Genomic DNA, 22,483 nt, shown 5'->3' with positions numbered 1-22,483 from the left:
GCTAAACAATCTCCAGGGCTCCTGCTGTCCAGTGAATTGCAAATAATCAATGGGAGCTGCTTGTAGCGCAGAGAAGCCTTGCAGAAAAATCAAAGACCTTATGCACTAGCCACACCGTTTAAACAAAACTGTTGTGAGAGATCCAAATATCTTTTCCCATCTGTTGTGAGCAAATTGCATTTTCTCAAAAGTGCGTGCATTTCACTAAATGAGCACGCACTGGGAAGGTGCCAATTAAGTGTGCAATTTTACACATCACAAGTCACAATAGTGTTGTTGTTGTGATTGACTTCCTGCTGCCCTTCACTATACAGTCCTAAGGTTGACCACTGTTACAAAACTAACAACAAGCCTAAATTCCTCTCTGCTTAGGCAAAGTTGTCTTTCCTGAGACCGGCTAGAGGGGCTGGGAGCTGGGGGCACCGTGTCCAGAAAGTAATGTTGGGGGATGAGTGGTTCGGACCCCCTGGGCTCTCACTTTTGGGGTGCCTCAGGGTTCTGTCCTCCCCCCCATGCTTTTTAACATCTATATGAAGCCGCTGGGAGAGATCATACTGATGAACACCCAGCCCCAACCTCCTGATGATCTCTGTTTAGGGAAGAGCTCCTGTTTAGGGAAGTTTTAAATGTTTGATGTTTTACTCTGTTTTTAATCTGTTGGGAGCCGCCCAGCTGGCAGGGTATAAATATATTATATTATTATTATTATTATTATTATTATTATTATTATTATTATTATTAGGGAAGCAAAACTACTCCTTTGAGAGTTTAAAAACAATGTTCTCTGGGAAGATTGATTGACTGGTAAAACCATTTAGGTACCGGTAGTTGTAGTTCTATGTGAGGAACAGGGGTCTCCTAGCAATTCTCAGCACCTTTAACAAACCACAGCTCCCAGAATTCTTTAGGGAAGCCATAACTCTTAAAGTGGTATCACGGGCTTTAAATCTATGTGACATTACCTGGGTTTGTTGCAAAAATTGAAAAACAGCTTCACTGGAAATGCATCATTCCATTGCTTCTTTTCATTCTGGCCATCTGTCCAGGGAGGAGAACATCCCACCCAGGCCTGTGAAAATAGCAACCCTACACGACCTTCTACAGAGAAGTTTCATGCTAATGCATACATGGAAGAGCCTCTGGAATGACCTGTATACAAACATGCATCTAGGAGCAGAATTCTAAAAGGCTGCAGTTAGGAATAAGCATGCCTGAATTCAGGGGGCCTGGCTTTTTAGACACGATGGTGCTGTCAGCCTCCTTGCGGAAAAACTCAGTTATCTCCTGCCTGCTAATGCCTGTATATGTTACTCCTATAGGTAGGAAGGCTCTGTTTGCGCATGAAAAGGAGGGGGGGCACATTTTATTGGCTGAGCTCTGTCACTGTTCAGCAGCCAATCAGAGCTGCTGAGCATTTGCACCTCTCCAACCAGCTGAAGAAGAGGAAGAGAGAGGGGAAGGGGGGGGGGGAACTAGGAGAAAAGTTAACTAGTAACGTGACATATGAAGGTATAAATTGTTGCAGAGTTGCAGAGTTCGACCTGTTGGCTGCAGCCACCTCACCAACAGGAATTTCCAAAAGAGGCAGATACAACCACCCAAACGGTGCGTGCGAATGAATGTTATACATGTTTTGAAAAGTTTATAGAAGAGTGAGATAAGAGAGGGGGGTGTGCGTGTGCATGAGAGAAGCTTGCGTTTTATTACTGGATAATTGTATGTTATTGTTTCCTTCTCTCTCTCTACCTTATCACAGAAAACCCTTGAACAAAGACTGCATTTTGTTGCTAGAAGCAGCACAAAGAAGTGTGTCGCTTTTGTTGCAAGTTGTCCAGCTGTTGCTTTTTAACCAGTGATATTTCTTGCAGGGTTACCTTTCAGAAGGTTTTGTGCAGCCTTAGATACTGACTTTTTAAACGACGATAGTAATAATCATTCTATGCAAGGGATTTCTACTGTAGGCAAGAATTGTGCCCGGTACAGAATGAGTGAAATGGTATTAGGATGAATTCTTATAATATCTGGGGGTGAAAATTCCTGCTGACTAGAGTTCAGGTCATGCTTCGTATGAGCAAAGTGGTCTGTCCACGTGTAAGACATCCGCCGAGAGTGTCTCTACCATTCACGGGGACCCTTCCTCCCCAAGGCACAAATTTTGCACAAAAATAGAGGTGGCCTCCTTTCACAGCTTAAAGCAGGGGTCAGCAAACTTTTTCAGCCATGGGCCACTCCACCGTCCCTCAGACCATGTGGCGGGCTGGACTATGTTTTTTTGGGGGGGGGGGGATGAACGAATTCCTATGCCCCACAAATAACCCAGAGATGCATTTTAAATAAAAGGACACATTCTACTCATGTAAAATACACTGATTCCCGGACCACCCATGGGCCGGATTGAGAAGGTGATTGGGCCTCATCCAGCCCACAGGCCTTAGGTTGCCCTACCCATGGCTTAAAGGATGTCAAGGAGGCAGGACTGGGCTCTGGCAGTACCTTCCTCGCTTTCGACCCCCCTTTGTGCAAATTTCAACGTTCCAGCTTGTATCTTGATCAGTGGCTGCGGAAAGCTTATTTCACAATGTGGGGCCCTGCCAACAAGAACCAAATGCTTGCAAGCTCATTTCATCAGCTGCAAACAACCTGCGTTGCTGCCTTAGGCAACTGGGGTTGCTGCTAAGTCCCAAACAGACCCACCTTTCCTTTCTGCTTTGATCCGCACTCGGTCCCTGGAACGTTTTGCTTTCGTAAGTATCTTCATGTCCCGCAAAAAAGGAGGCGTGTTGTTGTCACCCAAATTCACTCCAGGATTGCTGCAGAAACCAAAGGTGCAGCCCAGACTCCCCTTCATAATTGCTGGCGACTCTCCATCCATGCATGAAACCTTACCACAGCCAAGTCAAATGTAGATGTGCCAGTACATGGTGTTCAAAAGTACTTCACGTCTTCCTCTCCAGCTGTCTCCCTGAAATACAGCATACTAGCGGATTGCTTTTCTTATTTCCGAAGCTTAGCAGTAAACTGACAAGAAGAGCAGGGGTCTTTTCAGGTGCTTCAAACCACACGTAATTAGGCATGCAACTGTCTTTCAACGTCTACATTAGGGATGAGGGAACCTGTGACCACACGATACTGCTAGACTACAACTCCCATCATCCTTGAGCATCCTTGGCCATGCTGGCTGGGGCTGATGGGGCCTGGAGTACAACAGCTTCAGATTCCCCCACTGCCTGCCTGCCCCACTAGCTAAGCATGGCAAAGGTGCTATTTGAAATGGTGTCGATAATTTGCTTGGCGTACACTAGAGTTATGCAATACTTGCAAAGAAAAAACACCTCTGCAAGAAAAGCTTCAAAAGAACAGTGGCGCAAGATCTGTTTGTTTGCAAGAATCCTCCCCTTGCACACACCCCAGTGAAAACCAAAAGGATGCAGAAACACACACACACACACACCAGTGTCCCCTATTTTCCAGGGACAGTCCTGGATTTACAGAAGCCATCCCAGTTTCTGATTTGATCCCAGAATGTGCCACTTTTCCTCAGGACATCCCTGTTTACATTAGAGAAATGTTGGAGGGTATGCGGTCCTGCGACCCCCCCCCCCCGAGCCAAGGAGATAAGTAATTATACATCTGAAGGCAGCTCTGTATAGGGAAGTTTTTAAATGTTTTATTATGTTTTTATACATGTTGGAAGCCGCTCAGAGTGGCTGGACAATTGAGTCAGATTGGTGGGACATTAATAATAATAATAATAATAATAATAATAATAATAATAATAGTATTATTATATACACATCCCTATTTTCATTAGGGAAATGTTGGAGGGCATGAAGGATGCCCCTGGAGTTTGAATTTATACACATTTCCCGAGATCTATGAACGTATCCACAAAGGACACAGGAGCAGTAAAGGAAGTGAGATTGTGTGTGAGAGAGAGGGAGGGAGGGAGGGAGGGAGAGAGAGAGGAAAGAAGGAAGGAAGGAAGGAAGGAAGGAAGGAAGGAAGGAAGGAAGGAAGGAAGAGAGAGAGGCGAAAACAACTGGTGAAGCATTCCCTGGACTGCACCACTTCAGCTGCAGAGGTGGGGTTCAGGTAACACAGTTTGTGCATACTACAGCAGCAGTTCTTTTAAAATGCAGCAATTATGCTATGGTGGAGGCTGCTAGGAAGAAGCTTTTAGTTTTCCAGCTGTGTTGCAAAGGCCACCATTTGAATATCCATTGCACCTCAAAAATTGGACCAGAAACAATCCCAGGGTCAGTTTCAGAATGCGGCACATGGGATCAGGCAGCACAATTGAGCAGGGAATCACATGGCTGCATTCGCTCCAGAAATATTGGGAAAGGATACAGCCATTCTGCCTGTGATCAAACTTTTATACCCTACATAATGTTTTTAATGTCAAGAAACTCGCTTTGAAAGCCCAGTGTTATGCATGAGATCATTCTTCATTTTTGCCTTCATATTCCAGTGTATAGCTCAATCACTTGCATCATTCTGGCTGTGGGAGTGGCAGCAAGTAAGGTAAACCTTTTGGCAAAGTAAATATAGTAGCAAAGGTCATAGAATTCTACCTCTTGCTACAGGGTTTATCCATAACAAAGTTGCACTGGAGGGATGAAGGGGTTCTTAAAGATGGGACACCTAGGTCACCCTAGAATATGGCATCATAGAATTGTAGAGTTGGAAGGGACCCTGAGGGTCATTTAGTCCAAATCCCTGCAATGCATCCATGACTGATGGCCATCCAACCTCTGCTTAAAAACCTCCCAGAACTTCCTGAGGGAGATCATTCCCACATTTAAGGAATCCCTAATTATGAGGGATGTCCAGAAATTAAGCAGGTCAGATACTGCGCTTGATCCCCTCAGACTCCCAAATTTGGAGGTCAAGTTGTGTGACTTAGCCAGGAATTAACCCCCCCCCCCGGCCCCCTGCAAAAATCTTATGAACTGTAGTTACACTCTCACAGAACTACAATTTCCAGCACACTTAACAAAGTACAGTTCTTAGGACTTTTAAAGTGTGTGTGTGTTGTGCACGCAGCCCAAATCTTAAGGTTATTTGCCTGTTTTTTTTAAAAACAGTTTTAACAGTTATGTACAAGGGTTTGGGTTAGAAAATCCAGGGAGAGATTGCAGAACTGTATGTCCACACAAACTGCCACCACACCACCTCCTTTTAAGGTGGCTTGAAAAATGAGGATGTGCCAAGAATTTTGAAATCTCCCCTTTCTTATTCCCTCAAACTCCTGTACTTTGGTCTCCAGTCAGTTGCAACATTAACAGAGGGCAACCTTTGTGCTGATATTAGTAGATATTTTGATCTACCGTGGGTTTTTTTTCTGCTTCCCTAAGCAGGGGCCTGGGGAATGGCCAAATTCCAGCACTATTGACAATTCATGTCAATGTCCTGTTGTATCTTTGCCAGGGACCTGAATGAGGCAAACAGCCTTGTTTGCTTAAAATGCCTCTGACGTCTCTAAACTCAGGACGTCCCGTGAAACGACGTTGCCTTTTCTAGTACTGTATCGAACTTTTTGTTTTTTGGGAGGAAAACATTATTGATTTTAAAGCAGACACAATCAGCAGTTATATATGGGACCTGACCCCTAATGGATTAAAAGCCATTTGGGAAATGAACAACAGAAGCAAAAACCTGTTGTGTTGTGAATGACAATCTTAGAAATAACCAGGGTGACTCTCTTTGTTAGATGGGGAAAAAAGCACTGTGATCTTTCCTTATTCTCAACTGGGTCTCCACCTTCATTTGGGGGTGGGTGGGGGGGTGGAATCCAAGTCCTCGTGACTCTAAAGATTAATTACCTTGAAAGCCCAAAGGAACTGTGAAGAGTAGCAGGTCTTAGGTCAGCGATGGCAAACCTTTTAGAGACCAAGTGCTCAAACTGCTACACAAAACCCACTTGTTTATCGCAAAGTGCCAACACAGCATTTTAACCTGTATATCTCATTTTTCCCCCATGTGTGTTTCACATTTCTTCTTTGTGACTGCTGTTGTAATAAATAATCCTTCATAAAAGTTATCGCATTACATTCTTCATTAAATTATCTTTCCATTGATATATAATTTTATGGCATACCTCAGTGCTTTTTTTTCTTTCTTTCTTTAAAAAAGTGTTTAGGAGTACTCTCATTTTGACGCAAGAAAATCACCACCAGGGGGGGGGATAAATAAATACAGTTCAAATTGGGGGACCTCAGTTTTCAAACAGCTTAGTTCTCAAACGACTTGGAAGCTACGACCCTGCTAGGGCGACAGCACACGTGCCCACAGAGAGGGCTCTGAGTGCCCTCTCTGGCACGCATGCCATAGGTTCGTCACCACAGTCTTACGTGTTACTGGCAAGGAACTGAGCTCTCTGGGATGCGAGCCCGGGCAGTGTGTATTGAGGTCCTGGGCTGCTCAGATGACAAGACCCCCTTCTTGGACTCACTGATGGGGTCCAAAGGAAAGCAGAGCAATATATCTGTCACCAGCTGTACTGCACTCTCCTCAGTGCTTTTTTCCTTTAAAAAAAATGTTTAGGGGTACTCTCATTTTCCTACTCATATTGAAATACTGCCCCTCAATGAGGCAAAACTTAGATTCACAAAATGTTTAGGGGTATGCGTACCCACATGTCCCCCCCAAGAAAAAAGCATTGACTATTCTACCGTCTTAGGGACTCCACTCTGGATTTCTGTAGGGTTTACTCCTTAGCCTTTTCTTCTCCCGAAGGTATCCCACAAAGCATTGGAGGTTTAGGGCCAGAGTTTTCCTTTTCCTAGATGGGCTACCTTCCCAGGTTGACGAGCATGGGCGTACCCAGGGGGGGGCAGGGGGCAGCTGCCCCCCCCGAAGCAAAAATTAAATAAAAATTAAATGGTTATCGGCAGCCTAAAAGGAAAAAAAAAAGCTCTCCTAAAAAAGCTCAACTACTGGTCTTTCTCCCCCTCCCAAAATCTCAACAACAATTGAGCTCTTGGTCGACACTCTGTGTGTGTGTGTGTGTGTGTGTGTGTGTGTTGCAGCGGCTGATCGTTCCAAGGTAACTTTGGAAACTGAGTTCCCTTGCATGGTGAGTAGTTCCTTTGCGAGGGCTGAGGATCCTGGGAAACTGAGTTTTTCAGCCGTTTGTGACTTTCCGTTTTTTGGGGGGGAGTTTTTTCTGTTCTTTGAAGCTGTTTTTGTCTGCTGTTTACATAATGTGGTCAGTAATCTAAAAACGAACTGAACCCCTAAAATGGGGCATTCCTCATCCCCAAAAAAGGTCAACAACTTTGAGCTGAACCCCCCAAAAATGGGGGTAGATCACTGCTGAAAGTAGATCACAGTCTCTTGGGAGTTGGCCACCCCTGTTATAAGTCATGTAACTAGAATAAAAAGAAAATTAAAAATTCAAGCAAATAATTGTAATAACTACCGTAATAAAGCACTGCTATAATTATATATAATTTCCCTAAAATTTTGGTTTCATTCGCCTTTCCGTGCTGAAATGTCACAACCTGAACGACCATGGCTTGCCCCCCCCCCTAGTTTTGATCCTGGGTACGCCCCTGTTGACGAGCCTCACCTGCTCCCTGCTATCCCTCCACATCCTGTACAGAAACTCCCTTAAAAGTTTCTGAAAGGTGGAGGTTGACAAAACAAGCAAGCAAAGCAGAACAGTGATCTGTAATCCAGGTGAGATTTTAGGGATTGCTGTGCCCCTATGTGTTGCAGTGGCTAAATAATGAAACTCTACCTTGACTTCCAAAACCTTTTCTGCAGTTTCAGGTGTTGTCCACAAGATAGCAGTTTAGACTCAAAAGCATCTTGCATTACAGTTAGGCCTAACATTGCTTCCATCCACGCGAAACCCAGAAATTCTTCCTCTTCCTATAAACCTGAAAACCTTTCAGCTCCACATGAATAATACCCGGGAAAGAGTGAAAAGCTATACATTAGCAAACAGTAGCAAAGCAGGCCAGGCGAAAGAAGGGGGCTTGTTAGCATTAGGGCAAAGGCTTTGCTGCGTGGAAGATCAAATAGTTACCTAGAAACAAACACTCTAATCTACGCAGGTAAGTTTGCTGAGGCTGCAGTTAAAGGTGCACAGCTTGGTGTTCTGCCCAACCTGTGGCCTCCTTGAGCACAAAACGACATGTCTCCTGTAGCTAGAGATGAGCAAATCTAATTCATGCTAGTAGTTGGGACCGATGGGAGCTGGAAGGTGGCAACATCTGGAAGGTCACAGACCCCCCATCCTTCCTCTGATGAAACTTACATCCTTGGAGGCTGGTTTTGGCTGAAGAAGAAGCAGGGGCATAGCAAGGGGGGGCAGGGGGCGGGCCGCCCCCTGCCCATAATGGAGGGGGGTGACAAATTATCAAGGATTTTTTTTTTTTTTAAAATGCCTGCTCCGAAGGTCTAATCTTACTGTACTAGGGATTATATAGCTATATATGAAATTTCATGCATATCGGTTAATATCTTGACCCTCCTCCACCAAAATAGCTGTTCACTTGGCTGCTTTCCTATGTCATAAAGGCTGAAATTTCAGTTCAGAGAACACTTACTGTTCCCAACCCTAACCCTGTGGAAAGCCATCTAATTAGACTTTAATTTGATTTTGAGATGTTTTTATGAGGTAATTTAATTATTGTTTGATTTATCCCAATGTTATGTATCTGATGTTAGCCACCCTGAGCCTGACTTTGGCCGGGGAGGGTGGGATATAAATAAAAGTTTATTATTATTATTACTTGTTATTATTCCTTTGTAAGAAAATATGAAATAACGTAAAACCATTTTTTTGCGGGGGGGGATCAATGGGGGGGGGGTTGAAAAGAAATTTTCCGCACCGGGTACCACCTGACCTTACCATGCCTCGTGGGGGGGGTGACAATTTTTTATTTATTTTTTTGCCCCCGGGTACCAATTTACCTTGCTACGCCCCTGAGAAGAAGAGGAGGAGGAGGAAGGTAGCACCAGAAAAAAAGAGATGCAAAATGGTAGTAATAGTTGTTGGTGAAAGAAAATTCACTATCTGGATCCCAGCACAACCTAAAACCGACTTCAACACAAGCAGCATTTTACATTTTGGCTAGGTGGACTTAAAAATAAAAACAAACTCGTATTTTGCTTTGCTTTGTTTTATTAAACTAGCTATATGTTAGAGAGGATGGAATTAGATAAGACAGAACCTTAAAAAGCAATTATATTTGTTGCGCAATTGTCTTTTGTTGAATTGGAATATAACTGTTGTGTAACAAATGTAACTTTCTATATGGAAAAAAGAATAAAATATTATTATTTTTTTAAAAAACTGGCGATATGTTTGGGCTGCCACATTTCAAAAAGTAAAAGCCAGGACACCCAAAAATTTGTCGAGTTCTTTTTAGGAAGACCCCAAAATTGCCGAGCTCTTTTATACAAAAAACACGAAAGCGCCACATTTCAGAAATTCTCCCTGGCCATCAATTCCGCCTTTTGATATACCGGTAAAAATGCCCTCTTGTTGTTCTGCTATTTAAAACATAGCATCGTGGCATCCAGAATGTAAAACAAAACATCAAATGGTGTTTGGACTGCTTTCTAACCTGGGATTATGGTTTGTTTTCAGCCATTATGACGCATCAGTTTCCAGCCCTCTCTCCGGAGCAGAAGAAATCCCTCTCAGAAACGGCTCAGAGGATCGTGGCCACAGGCAAAGGAATCCTGGCTGCAGATGAATCTGTTGGTGAGTTTTGTGGGGAAAGCACTAACAATTTGATGCTTTTTTGTAATTTAATTTTTATTAAGTTTTCTCATAATAATAATCTAAACAATAATATACAACGTTTATAACTTATATATGTATATACAAATTTATATAAATAAAAAATGCTCTTAAACTTGTGTCATATACATAACTTGTACACCATTCTGTATATTATATATACACTAATACTTACTACTTTTGCATTTACATAACTTACACACAACTTGTACAGATTAGAAAAGAAACAAAAAACAAAACAAAAAATGAGAAATTTGATGCTTGATATCATGCTTAGGAGACATAATGGCATGTAAGGGGGCTACAAATCAAATAATAACAATAAATTAAAATAAATTAAAATTTAAAAAAAATAAAAAGAGGAATTTCTTTGTTCCCGCAAGGGGACAATGACAATAAAGATTAATTCTGTTCTATTCTATTCTATTCTAAATTAATTAATAATGGAAACCTTTTTATTTCACGGCATAATTGTTCCAAAGGTGCTCCTTGCACGGTACTGATGAAGCCTACATTCCTATGAAGGGCAAAGAAGGAAATACAGAGCAGCTCTGGCCACATGGTACAGCCCTTCCCAGGTTGTACAGTGGGCGAGGAGCAGCAAATCTGAATGCTTGACACTGAAAAGCATTCCTGCATAGAACACCAGAGCATTTGGAGAAGGCTGAGTGGTTTCTGTGATGAAATCCCACTCCTGTGGTCTGAAGTGGTGCGCTCCAGGAAGGGCCGTACCACAATATGATTCTGTGTGTCCATTTTTCTGCTCTTGGAACTGGACAAATAACTGAGCATGACGATCAGATGCCTGCCCACGATACTCCCATTCATAGCTTATGGTGAATTGTGCTTGGGTTAGGCTTGGCATAAAGTCTTTGCTCCAGGGTGGATTTGATTTAAATCAAATCACGATTTAAATTACTAGTCGGTAAGACTTGATTTAATTTTTAATTTGCAGAAAGACTCATTCTTGCTGGCATAATCTTAATATTTACAACCAGAGGAAGGTTTCATTTTGGAATAATAAATTTTCAGAGTATTTTTTTTTTACAGTTATATCAAAAATTACTGATTTGGTTATACTATTAGAAATACATAGACAGATAATTATGAAATTATTGTGTGGTTTAATAAGCTAACTTTATATCTGGACAACTTTTTTGCTGTACTTTGTTGGAAGGAAAAAAGCAATCATTTCCTTAATAACATAAGAACAATTTATTTAACTATAGCAATAACATTATAGCATACCGGTATGTATCCATGTTTGTTAACTGATGAGGTTTATTTTTTAAAAAAAAACTTAGACTGAGTTTTAGCACACATGAAAAACTTAAAACAAATCCTTATTTCCTGATGAATAGCCTTTGGACTATAATGTAACTTAAATAGAAAACTATCTTTATAAAGATCCCCCCCCCAAAAAAGCATTTTATTTATAAATCTGATTTACATTAAAAAAAACTGATTAAATTAAAAAAATCTGATTAAATAAAAAAATCTGATTTAACTTTAAAATCTGATTTTTTTGATATACTGTATATATTTTTTAATCATTTAACTTTATCTACCCTGCTTTGCTTTTCACAGGTACTATGGGTAACCGGCTTCAGCGCATCAAAGTGGAGAACACAGAAGAGAACCGCCGGACCTTCCGAGACATCCTCTTCTCCTCCGACGCCTCCATCAACCAGCAGATAGGGGGTGTCATTTTTTTCCACGAGACCCTCTATCAGAAGGACAGCACTGGCAAGCTCTTCCCGGCTGTCATCAAGGACAAGGGCATTGTGGTTGGAATCAAGGTGAAGCTCTTGTCCACGGTTAACTGTAGAAAGGCCAAGGGGTCTGGCCAGTGTCTGCTCCTCTCCCATTGCACCTGTCTCTGCACCTCCCCACATGAACCAAACCGGACACTTGTGTCCCTTCATCTGAGACCTTCCTCCATGTGTCATCTCTGGGTGGAGGTGCAGTGAGGGGCGACATGAGAACAGGCCTTTTCGGTGTTGGCTCCCCGCTCGTAGAATGCTCTCCCCAGGAAAGCATGCCTGGAATGTCATCCCCTGTCTGTTGCTTTGCACCAAGGCAAAGCCTTCCTATTCACCCAGGCTTTTAGCACTGAATTGGGAAGGTAACACGTTGCACCTGTGGCCTCTTTGTTGTGCTCGTTCTTTTAAGTGGGGTAGGTAGGATAGCACAGAGGTGTCAGTTGGAAGGGACCCCCAATGGTCATCTAGTCCAACCCCCTGCAATGCAGGAATCTTTCGTCCCAACATGGGGCTTGAACCCATGACCCTGAGATGAAAGGTCTCATGCTCTACCAACTGAGACAGGTATCTTTTTCCTATCTACCAACTGAGCTATGCCAATTTAGGATGTGTGTGTGTGTGTGTTTGTTTGTGTATGTTTGCACAATTTAGGTCTTGTTTTACTGCTGTTATTAGTCTTTAAGGCTTTTTTTCTATTTTTATCATTACACTTTGGTGGAAAAAGCGATTTACTATTTTTATAGCAAGGGCCCGTGGTAGCTCTATTATTATTATTATTATTATTATTATTATTATTATTATTATTATTATATACCCCTTTTAACTTCCAAGGATCTCAAGGTGCTGCCCATGGCTCCATGGATGGGAATTGTAGTCTCAAAACATCTGGAGGGCCGAGGTTGAGGAAGCCTGATATAGATCATATCAATCAGGTGTGGGGAACCTTTGTCCCTGCAGATGTTGTTGAGCTACACCAGGCTTCCTCAACCTCAGTCCTCCAGATGTTTTGGGACTACAACTCCCATCATCCCTGACCACTGGTCCTGTTAGCTAGGGATGATGGGAGTTGTAGTCCAAAACATCTGGAGGGCCAAGTTTGCCTGTGCCTGAGCTACACCTTCCACCAGCCTGGGCAAGCATGGCTAATGGCCATCGATGGTTGGAGTGGGAGTTTAGCAACATCTGGAGCCCCAGAGGTTTCCCGTACCTGACATTGATCAAGCGCATACCAGTACATTCCATGTATCAACCAATCCACAGCTTAGATGCAATGGCCCTGTACCAATCTGTACAGTCATTCTGGGAGCGTTTTGCTAATGCTTGTGTTAAACATCCACAGCTGGACAAAGGCACAGCTCCATTGGCAGGAACGAATGGAGAAACCACCATTCAAGGTGAGATAGTTATTTCCTCTGAACCTTGGAATATGAGACAGCGCTTCAGTTCCAAACAGAATTTGTAAAAAATTCTGGAGATACCACATCTGTCAGCCCAGTATACCTGAAGGAGGGTCTCCACCCCCATCATTCAGCCCGGACACTGAGATTCAGCTCTGAGAGCCTTCTGGTGGTTCCCTCACTGAGAGAAATTAGGTTACAGGGAGCAAGGCAGAGGGCCTTCTTGGTAGTGGCGCCTGCCACTTATCTGACTTTCCAAACAATTATCTGACTTTCCAAAGACATCTGAAGGCAGCCCTGCATTGGGAAGTTTTTAAGGTTTGATGTTTTATCATGTTTTTAATATTCTGTTTGGAGCCGCCCAGAGTGGCTGGGGAAACCCAGCCAGATGGGTGAGGTATAAATAATAAATAATTTTATTTCCTAAAATGTAGACACTCCTTGATTGTGTAAAAATAAAACTCCCTCAAAGCGGCTTGCAAAATGATAAAACCATAACATCGGGGGGAAATTACGAGAAGTTAAAATTCTGATTAAAATTCACGCTACTTAAAATGTAGCCCTCTGCCCTTGGGATAGGTAAAGGGACCCCTGACCATTAGGTCCAGTTGTGTCCGACTCTGGGGTTGCGGCGCTCATCTCATGTTACTGGCCGAGGGAGCTGGCATACAGCTTCCGGGTCATGTGGCCAGCATGACTAAGCCGCTTCTGGCGAAACAGAGCAGCGCACGGAAACGTCGTTTACCTTCCCGCTGGAGCGGTACCTATTTATCTACTTGGACTTTGAGGTGCTTTCGACCTGCTAGGTGGGCAGGAGCTGGGACCGAGCAACAGGAGCTCACCCCATCGTGGGGATTTGAACCGCTGACCTTCTGATCAGCAAGCCACTGGCGTCCCGCCCTTGGGATACAAATCTTCTAAAAGCCCCCATCTTTCTTCTCTCTTTTTTTTGCCTTCAGGTTTGGACGGCCTTGCTGAGCGCTGTGCCCAGTATAAGAAGGATGGAGCTGATTTTGGCAAGTGGCGTGCTGTGTTGAAAATTACAGATACGACCCCCTCCACTCTTGCCATCCAGGAGAACGCTAATACGCTGGCACGTTATGCCAGTATCTGCCAACAGGTATACACTCTCAACAACTCAATGTTTTCCTGACAGCTTGGTGGTGGGAGGGTGTGGCAGCTTTTGGGATCCTTTCCTTATGGGTATGAACTTAGAACCTAGTTCATCTAGATGCCCATTAAATTCTCACTTGAATCTTCAGCACGGGCTAGTCCCCATCGTGGAGCCTGAGATCCTGCCCGATGGAGACCATGACCTCCAACGGTGCCAGTATGTGACAGAAAAGGTAAGGGCGGCATCAGAAGCACACCTCAACGTTCCTGCACCTCAACGATAATGTCAGGGGAAGGTTGGCAATAACTCACACTGCATTAGTGAAGCTTCAAGGAAACACAGCCGGCTCCAGAGGCCAGGCCTAGTGAGCACAGCAACTCAACCCCATAGATCTTGCCCCTATGAGGCAGTGGCGAGGACTGCAGGTCTCTGCCATCCCACAGCTCCCCAAGTCTCCTCCTCACTAAAGTCCTTCCCAAGCGATTTGAGACTCAGTTGTCTTGTCTGTCTTTGCTCTGCCCCCTTCATTCCTCGTCTGGTTCTGGGAAGCCAGGGGAGAGGGGAGCTGGTCACAGCAGGAGTGGGAGATGCCCTGAAGGAGCGTCTCCACCCCCATCGTTCAGCCCGGACACAGGTCCAGCTCTGAGGGCCTTCTGCCGGTTCCCTCACTGCGAGAAGCAAAGCTACAGGGAACCAGGCAGAGGACCTTCTCGGTAGTGGCACCTGCCCTGTGGAATACCCTCCCATCAGAGGTCAAAGAGATAAACAACTACCTGACATTTAGAAAATACCTGAAGGCAGTCCTGTTTTTAGGGAAGTTTTTAATCTGTGATATTCTAATGTATTTTAATATTTGTTGGAAGCCGCCCAGAGTGGCCAGGGAGACCCAGCCAGATGGGCGGGGTACAAATAAATCATCATCATCATCATCATCATCATCATCATCATCATCATCATCACCAGCATGACTCCTTTCTACCTCTTAGCCTCCCTCCTCTCCAGCCTCCTCTTCTGACACTGGTTCAGGACTGCTCTCTGCCACAGACTCTTCCTTCTCACTAAACCCTGTTACAGCTTCTCCTCCTCCCAGTCTGCTCCCTCTTCTCCCTCTGACCACTCATCACCACCCCACCACAGCTCCCCAGTCTCTGAACCTTCTTCCCTTGGGGGCTCCCCAGCTGCTGCCTCCCACCACTCCTCTGTGTCCAGCCAGCCCATCACACATAAAAAGCCTTTAAACTGAGAATTATTTCTCAACTTCAAGGCTCTCTGCTGAAAAGGTATGCCCAGAGGCTGTCTTTTCTCCCTGGGAGCCTGTAAATAATACTGAGGACAGTGTCCCTATGCCATGGCTTACTGTACAAATGGGACTTCCGTGCAGAAAAGCACACGTGCACTTTGATAAGTGCATTATGCACCTATCCATCATCATGCATGTGGCATGTGTACATCGAACAGCAAGCCCCACCCCTGCTGTAGAGTATTTTTTAAAAAAATAATTTTTATTGAATTTAGCTTCTTACATAAATCCAAAAGAAAAAACAGTCTCAACATTCAAACCAAAAATAAACAAAAACATTAAAATACATATTAACTAAATAAACATTTTTCCCTCCACCATTTACCAATAATTAATATTCTAAATTATCAATCATTAACATTCTAATATTTTGAGATGACTTCCGTCCACCTCAACACGAGTCATACTTTCCCTTAATTATCTGCCTTCTTTAGATGTTTCTCATTTCTTGGTATTATATGGTTTATTTATAGTAACTGTTTTGTATTTTGCAAAAAATTAGTCAAAGCATAATAAAGGTTTTACTTGAGAACAATGTTTTTTTTTAATAGATTTTATAACACTCCCATTCGTCACTGAACTTTTGGTTTGTTCGGTTCCTAGTTATTTCTGGCATTTTAGCAAGCTCAATTTATTCAAATAATTTTATCTGCCACTCTTCTTTTGTTGAGATCCATTTTCTGGCAACAAGCATTCTTGCCGCTGTTGTGGCATATAAAAATATCCTTCTTTTATCGCTTGGGATATCTGATTTTAGTAAAACCTAAAGAAATGCTTCTGGCTTTTTAACAAATGTTTGTTTAAACTCCCCCCCCTCCAGTTCTTCATAGATACTATCCCAAAGGTTTTTGATTTTCTTACACCCCCACCACATGTGCAACGTTGTTCCTTCTGCCCGCTTACACCTCCAACATTAATTTGAGTTTGTTTTATACAACTTTGCCAGTTTACTAGGTGTCAGATACCACCTATAGAACCCCACCTGCTGTAGAGTAACTCTGCTTAGAGGTAGCAATCCTGTGCACACTTGCTTTGGAGTGGACCCATTTGAATAAAGTGGGACTAATCCTACACATGTATGCTCAAACGTGTTTCAACCCGACTTCTTCTTGTGACCCAGGTGCTGGCTGCTGTGTACAAGGCCTTGAACGACCACCATGTCTACCTGGAAGGAACATTGCTGAAGCCCAACATGGTGACTGCGGGGCATTCTTGTCCCAAGAAGTACACCCCCGAAGAGGTGGCCATGGCTACAGTGACAGCTCTCCATCGCACCGTCCCAGCGGCTGTTCCAGGTCATTCTCCAGCCCTTGCGATCTGTCGGGCTTTCCTTTAAGGATGTGTCTTGGCCGCCCCAATCTGCTGTTTACTTGATTTACAGATGCGTGTCCATTGCATTTGATTTGCAAGAACACTTTTGGCCATGTTGCTGGCTGCCGATCGACCAGAAGTGTGAAGAGACTCAGTGGAATAGCATCTGCCACATCCACTGCGTACGCTGAAAACACTTTTAAAGCACACGGCTTCTGCCTGAGAACTGTAGTTTGTTAAGGGTGCTGGGAATCTTTGGTAAGCTACAGTTCCCAGGATTCTTTGGGGGAAGCCATAGGCTTTAAAAGGATGGCACAGATCAAGTGACATTGAATAACGCAAACGTTCTGTCTGCTGACGACAGGCTTTATTAGCTCAGCCTCATAGCCAAGCCATCACTTTATCCTACAAGTCATGTTCAATCAGAGGAATGTCATTGTTAAAATAAAGAATCGGAAGAATCTCTGCCTCTTTCCCATTTCCTCTTGAAAGCTCCTTTCTATTTCTTTCTTCTTCTTCTTCTTCTTCTCTCTCTCTCTCTCTCTCTCTCTCATTATGTTTTAAACTTACTTAGATTGTTGTTGTTGTTTAGTCGTTCAGTCGTGTCCGATTCTTCGTGACCCCATGGGCCGGAGCACGCCAGGCACCCCTATCCTCCACTGCCTCCCACAGTTTGGTCAAACTCATGTTGGTAGCTTCGAGAACACTGTCCAACCATCTCATCCTCTGTCGTCCCCTTCTCCTTGTGCCCTCCATCTTTCCCAACATCAGGGTCTTTTCCAGGGAGTCTTCTCTTCTCATGCGGTGGCCAAAGTATTGGAGCCTCAGCTTCAGGATCTGTCCTTCCAGTGAGCATGCAGGGCTGATTTCCTTAAGAATGGATAGGTTTGATCTTCTTGCAGTCCATGGGACTCTCAAGAGTTTCCTTCAGCACCATAATTCAAAAGCATCCATTCTTCGGCGGTCAGCCTTCTTTATGGTCCAGCTCTCACTTCCATGCATCACTACTGGGAAAACCTTACTTAGATTAATGTTGGGCAGAAACATCTTGACAAATTAAGTCTTCAATCTTTATGGTATCTTGCGTTCTGATTCCAACTGCAGGCATCTGCTTCCTTTCTGGGGGCCAAAGCGAGGAGGAGGCTTCCGTCAACCTCAATGCCATCAATCTCTGCCCTCTGCCTAAACCTTGGAAGCTGACTTTCTCCTATGGGCGGGCCTTGCAAGCTTCGGCTCTGGCTGCCTGGTCTGGGAAGCCTGAGAACAAGAAGGCTGCCCAGGAGGCCTTCTGCAAACGGGCAAAGGTAAGAGGGGAAGGAGCCTGAGCTCAGTGGCGGGGAGCCAACTTTGCATTCAAAATGTCCCAATCTCCAATTTCATTTCGAAGGAGGGCTGGGAGATGCCCCTCTCTCAAATCCTGAAGATCTGCTGCCAGTCGGTCTAGTTAATTATATGGTTTGACTTGGTATAAGGTGGCTTTTTCTCACCTTTTAAGGCAGTATAATTAAAAGAACCAATGCAGAGAAGTACGGAGAATAGTATTAGAGGTGACCGGGTCAGTACTTGATTGGAACCTAGCACACCTTGCCTGTGGCACTTGGGCATCTTGATAAAAGTTAAGTTTTTAAGTGAATGCTTAAAAGCCAACATGTGGGTGCAGCAAAAAGTTAACTGAAAACAGGTAAATCATATAGGTATCACCAGTGCTTTTTTCTGGGGTGACGTGTGGGTACGCATGCCCCTAAACATTTTGTAAATCTAAGTTTGGCCTCATTGAGGGGCAGTATTTCAATGTGAGTAGGAAAATGAGAGTACAGTGGACGCTCGGGTTGTGAACGCGATCCGTGCAGGAGGCGCGTTTGCAACCCGCAGCGTCCGGAACCCGCATTTGCGCACGCGTGAGTCACAATTTGATGTTTTTGCACATGCGCGAAGCACCGAAACCCAGATATAACCCATTCCGGAACTTTCGGGTTCGGCGTGGAGCACAACCCGAAAACGCGTAACCCACAGCGTTTGCAGCATGAGGTGTGACTGTACCCTTAAACATTTTTTTTAATAGAAAAAAAAACACTGGGTATCACCAAAAGGACTGGGACTGATTGCAGCTGTCTTTAGAGTACACACCCAAACATAATGCATAATGTGTGAGATTGCCCCGATTCCCAGTTTGTCACAAAGTGCTTTTCAGGGGCAGAGAAAGAAAAGAATAAGAAAGAAAGAAAGAAAGAAAAGAAAGAAATAGATTTAGATTGTGTATGGACTAGTACTCAGCCTCCATTGATTCTAGAAAAAAATGTGGGTGTACACAGCTATGGTGTTTGGTTGTCTCTTCCCATTTTATTTTATTTTATTTTATTTTAAAATTGATTGGTTGATATTTTTATTTCCAGATAAATGGCTTAGCTTGCAAAGGCCAATACACCACCTCTGGAAAGACCGGTGGAGCAGCCACCCAGTCGCTTTTCACAGCCAGCTACACATACTAAGTCAGAAAACGGCTCAACTAGCTTGCCCCTCTTCGCAGCTGGCAGGAGATCCAAAGGGAAAACATCTCACATTACATTCCCATCAGAAGCGGCAAATAAACGGATTGGAATGAAACACTTCTAATTCTTCAGCAAAAGGTTAAAATAACTTCACTACATCTACACATTCCAAAATAACTTGACAGGTTTTATGGATCCGTCCTTCACTGACTTTAATCCTCTCCTTGGACAGCTGGTTTTGTTTTGTTTTTTAAAGATGTCTCCCATAACCAACTGGGGAGCTGGATACAGCCCCTGTGTTTTTTCTCTTTCTCCACCCCTGATAACATCGCCAGCTGCTGAGACAGAGCAACAGACAAGAGAGAGAGAGAGAGAACATGAAACACACTCTTTAATCCATAATGTTTTCGATGTATAAACTGTGAATCAATTTCCTGTCAAAAGTGAAAAGATTAAATGAAATAAATATTGAGAAACTTTAACCGTGTATTTCTATTTATTTGCCCTCTCATGGTATTTTTGTCGTGGCATGTGAACTATTCCTTTTTAGTTACAGGTGGGTAGCCGTGTTGGTCTGCCATAGTCGAAACAAAATAGAAAATTCTTTCCAGTAGCACCTTAGAGACCAACTGAGTTTGTTCTTGGTATGAGCTTTCGTGTGCATGCACACGAAAGCTCATACCAAGAACAAACTCAGTTGGTCTCTAAGGTGCTACTGGAAAGAATTTTCTATTTTGTTTATTCCTTTTTAGAGTGTTTCCAGGTGACATGTACATTGAGCAGTATTCCTGCTTTGCTAGCAGGCAAATTATATTGATTTACTTAATTAGTATTCCCTCCGATTTGCTTGTGGAGGGATTAAACGACATCGCATCTAAGCAAGGGTTAGCCCAAAATTTCGGGCACGTTTCCCATCAAGTTTCTTATTCCAGAAGTCCAACTGTAATTGTGCAACTTGTATGCAATTGACTTCCAGGCTCTTGATATATTTGAGTGGAAGTTAGGAAAAGAGAGCTCTTTTTAGGGAACCAGTCTTCACAAGCCCCAAGCACTTGGCAGTGCTGCTCTTGTAGCCAAATGAAAGTGAGCCCGGCATGGTATGTCATGCACATGACTCAATGAAGAAGGTTTCTTTGGGCTTTTGGATCAGTGGAGAATCGTCACCCCTTCCCACTTTTCTGCCATCTCTCTTTCTCTATATGTAAGGTTTGACACTTAGACAGCAACAGCCGTATCGCCAGTATCAACAGCCAGCAATATCCTAACAGATAAAAGAGGGAGCAAGATCTAAGATAACAGGTAAAAGAGTAAGGGCACTTTACAACATTTTCATTCCACCTTTCTTCCAACCAGCTCAGGACAGCTTACATGGGGCTTACATAGGGCAGGGCACTGTGATCTAAACCACTGAGCCTCTTGGGCTTGCTGATCAGAAGGTTGACAGTTCAAATCCCCATGACGGAGTGAGCTCCCATTGCTCTTTCCCAGCTTCTGCCAACCTAGCAGTTCGAAAGCATACCAGTGCAAGTAGATGAATAGGTACCACTGTGGTGGGAAGGTAAACGGTGTTTCCGTGCGCTCTGGCTTCCGTCACGGTGTCCCGTTGTGCCAGAAGTGGTTTAGTCATGCTGGCCACATGATCCCAAAGGCAAGATAAGCACTGCAACCCCATAGTCGCCTTTGACTGGACTTAACCGTCCAGGGGTCCTTTACATGTCCTTTACATCTTCATCTTATTCTCACAACAACCCTTTCAGATATAATGACTGGCCACCTGATGAGCTTCAAAGGGATTTGAAACTATATTCTTGTCTTCTCATAGATTCATAAGAGTTGGAAGGGACCACAAGGGTCATCTAGTCCAGCCCTCTGCAACGCAGGAATCTTTTGTCCAACATGGGGCCTAAATGTAAAACCCTGAGATTAATAGCCTTAATTAAAACCCTGAGATTAATAGCGACGCCATAGCGGGTGGTCGGGGCTGCTTCGGCTGCGAGGCGCCCGATCCATCCCGGGGGTTAGGAGCCCCGCAACCGCAAAGCGGGGCTCCGGTTGGGGTGCGGGAAGAGCGTCCCGCACCCTGGGCTCCCCGGCTGCGCCCACGGAGGCTCCGAACCCTTCCCTTGCCCCCCCTGTAAAGGGGGAGTGGGGGTGAAGGGACAACGGAGCCGGGCTTACGGGGATATGCCCCAACCGGGATGCAAATGCGGCGACAAAGCCCGCGGTGAGCGTCTTAGTTCTACCTTTGAAGAATGGAGCCAAAGGAACCCGGTGGTCGTGAGTAACTAATTTGACCAGAAATCGAGCTTTTGGAACGATCCGGGGGGAAGGAGAAAGGCAGCCTGCCTTCTTCCCTTCGAGTTAAAGAAGCTAACCAATTTGAGCAACTGCTGCTACAGGACTGCTACAATGTGCTTAAAATTGATACATGAGACTGGCAAACTTTTTTCTTGGGAAGTAAATTAGTGGAAAATATCTCCATTTAAAGTTGTGGTATCTGCGCTCCAGTTTAGGAAAATGGCGATGAACAGAGAGGCAGGAGTAGAAATTTGATACCCACTTCCTCCCCCTCTACCAGTATGCTGGGCTTCGTCCTTGAACTGGTACTGAACTCTGGACTAACGGACGAACAGAGGCTCACTGCTTTGAAGGTGGAACTGCTGTACAGGAAAGTCAAAGTCTTGTGTGGGGGTCTGAAAGAGAACCAATTGCCCACAGAGGAGGCTTTTAAAACTTTTAACACTTTGGAAGAAAGTCTTGCCAAAGAGCTGAGAGGATGTCTGGGAAGATGGAGAGAAATGAGTGAGCTACTTCGGAGAAGAAACTCGCCTTTTGGGGGTGGCAGTCCCAAGGCGACGGTAAGATTTGTTATATCCAGTCCCCGAGGTGTGAGCTCGGGGGCCAGGGACAGAGAATTATGGTTTTTACAAGAAGAAAAGGAATGCTACAAAGAACCGGAGAAGCTGAGAGACGACGAGATGGACATCCTGGAGCTCGTGGCAAGGAGAGCTTTGGACTGTGCCTGGATCTGTGGACGCTTGGAGAGGGAAGCCACAGGGAAATTCAGTATTGAGGCCACCAGGAGAAGAATAATGGACAGAGGGGGTGTGGGGTGAAACACCAAGTAAAATTTGAAGTAGCCTGTCATGGAATTTTGAAATCGGAGGGTGAATACTGTCAACAATCTTTCTGTTTTATTTTTTGTTTGAATATGAAAGGAGATATTTTGAGTTACTATGTTATTAGCAGCAGTTTAAAGGATAGAAGAGATAGATATGATATAAATGATTGGTGAAGATTTCAATGGAAGAAGAATTATGATGAGATATTACTACGATGATGCATTGTT

The 22,483-nt window shown here is 44.0% G+C and overlaps 1 protein-coding gene across 1 annotated transcript; it reads left to right on the top strand.

Annotated features, from left to right (window-relative positions):
• Nucleotides 1-1,496: 1,496 nt before the first annotated feature.
• On the top strand, nt 1,497-19,616 carry ALDOB (aldolase, fructose-bisphosphate B). The gene is made up of 9 exons (XM_033173248.1): nt 1,497-1,605; nt 9,605-9,721; nt 11,348-11,559; nt 12,863-12,917; nt 13,880-14,040; nt 14,183-14,266; nt 16,455-16,629; nt 17,750-17,949; nt 19,039-19,616. Exons 2-9 carry the CDS (start codon nt 9,610-9,612, stop codon nt 19,132-19,134), a joined length of 1,095 nt encoding a protein of 364 aa, XP_033029139.1. The 5' UTR covers nt 1,497-1,605; nt 9,605-9,609; the 3' UTR covers nt 19,135-19,616.
• The last annotated feature ends 2,867 nt before the right edge of the window (nt 19,617-22,483 follow it).

The sequence above is a fragment of the Lacerta agilis genome, chromosome 16, assembly GCF_009819535.1.
Source record: "Lacerta agilis isolate rLacAgi1 chromosome 16, rLacAgi1.pri, whole genome shotgun sequence".
Classification (NCBI taxonomy): Eukaryota; Metazoa; Chordata; class Lepidosauria; order Squamata; family Lacertidae; genus Lacerta; species Lacerta agilis.
The sequence above is the reverse complement of the archived record's forward strand: the minus strand, read 5'-3'. Positions and strand labels throughout refer to the sequence as shown.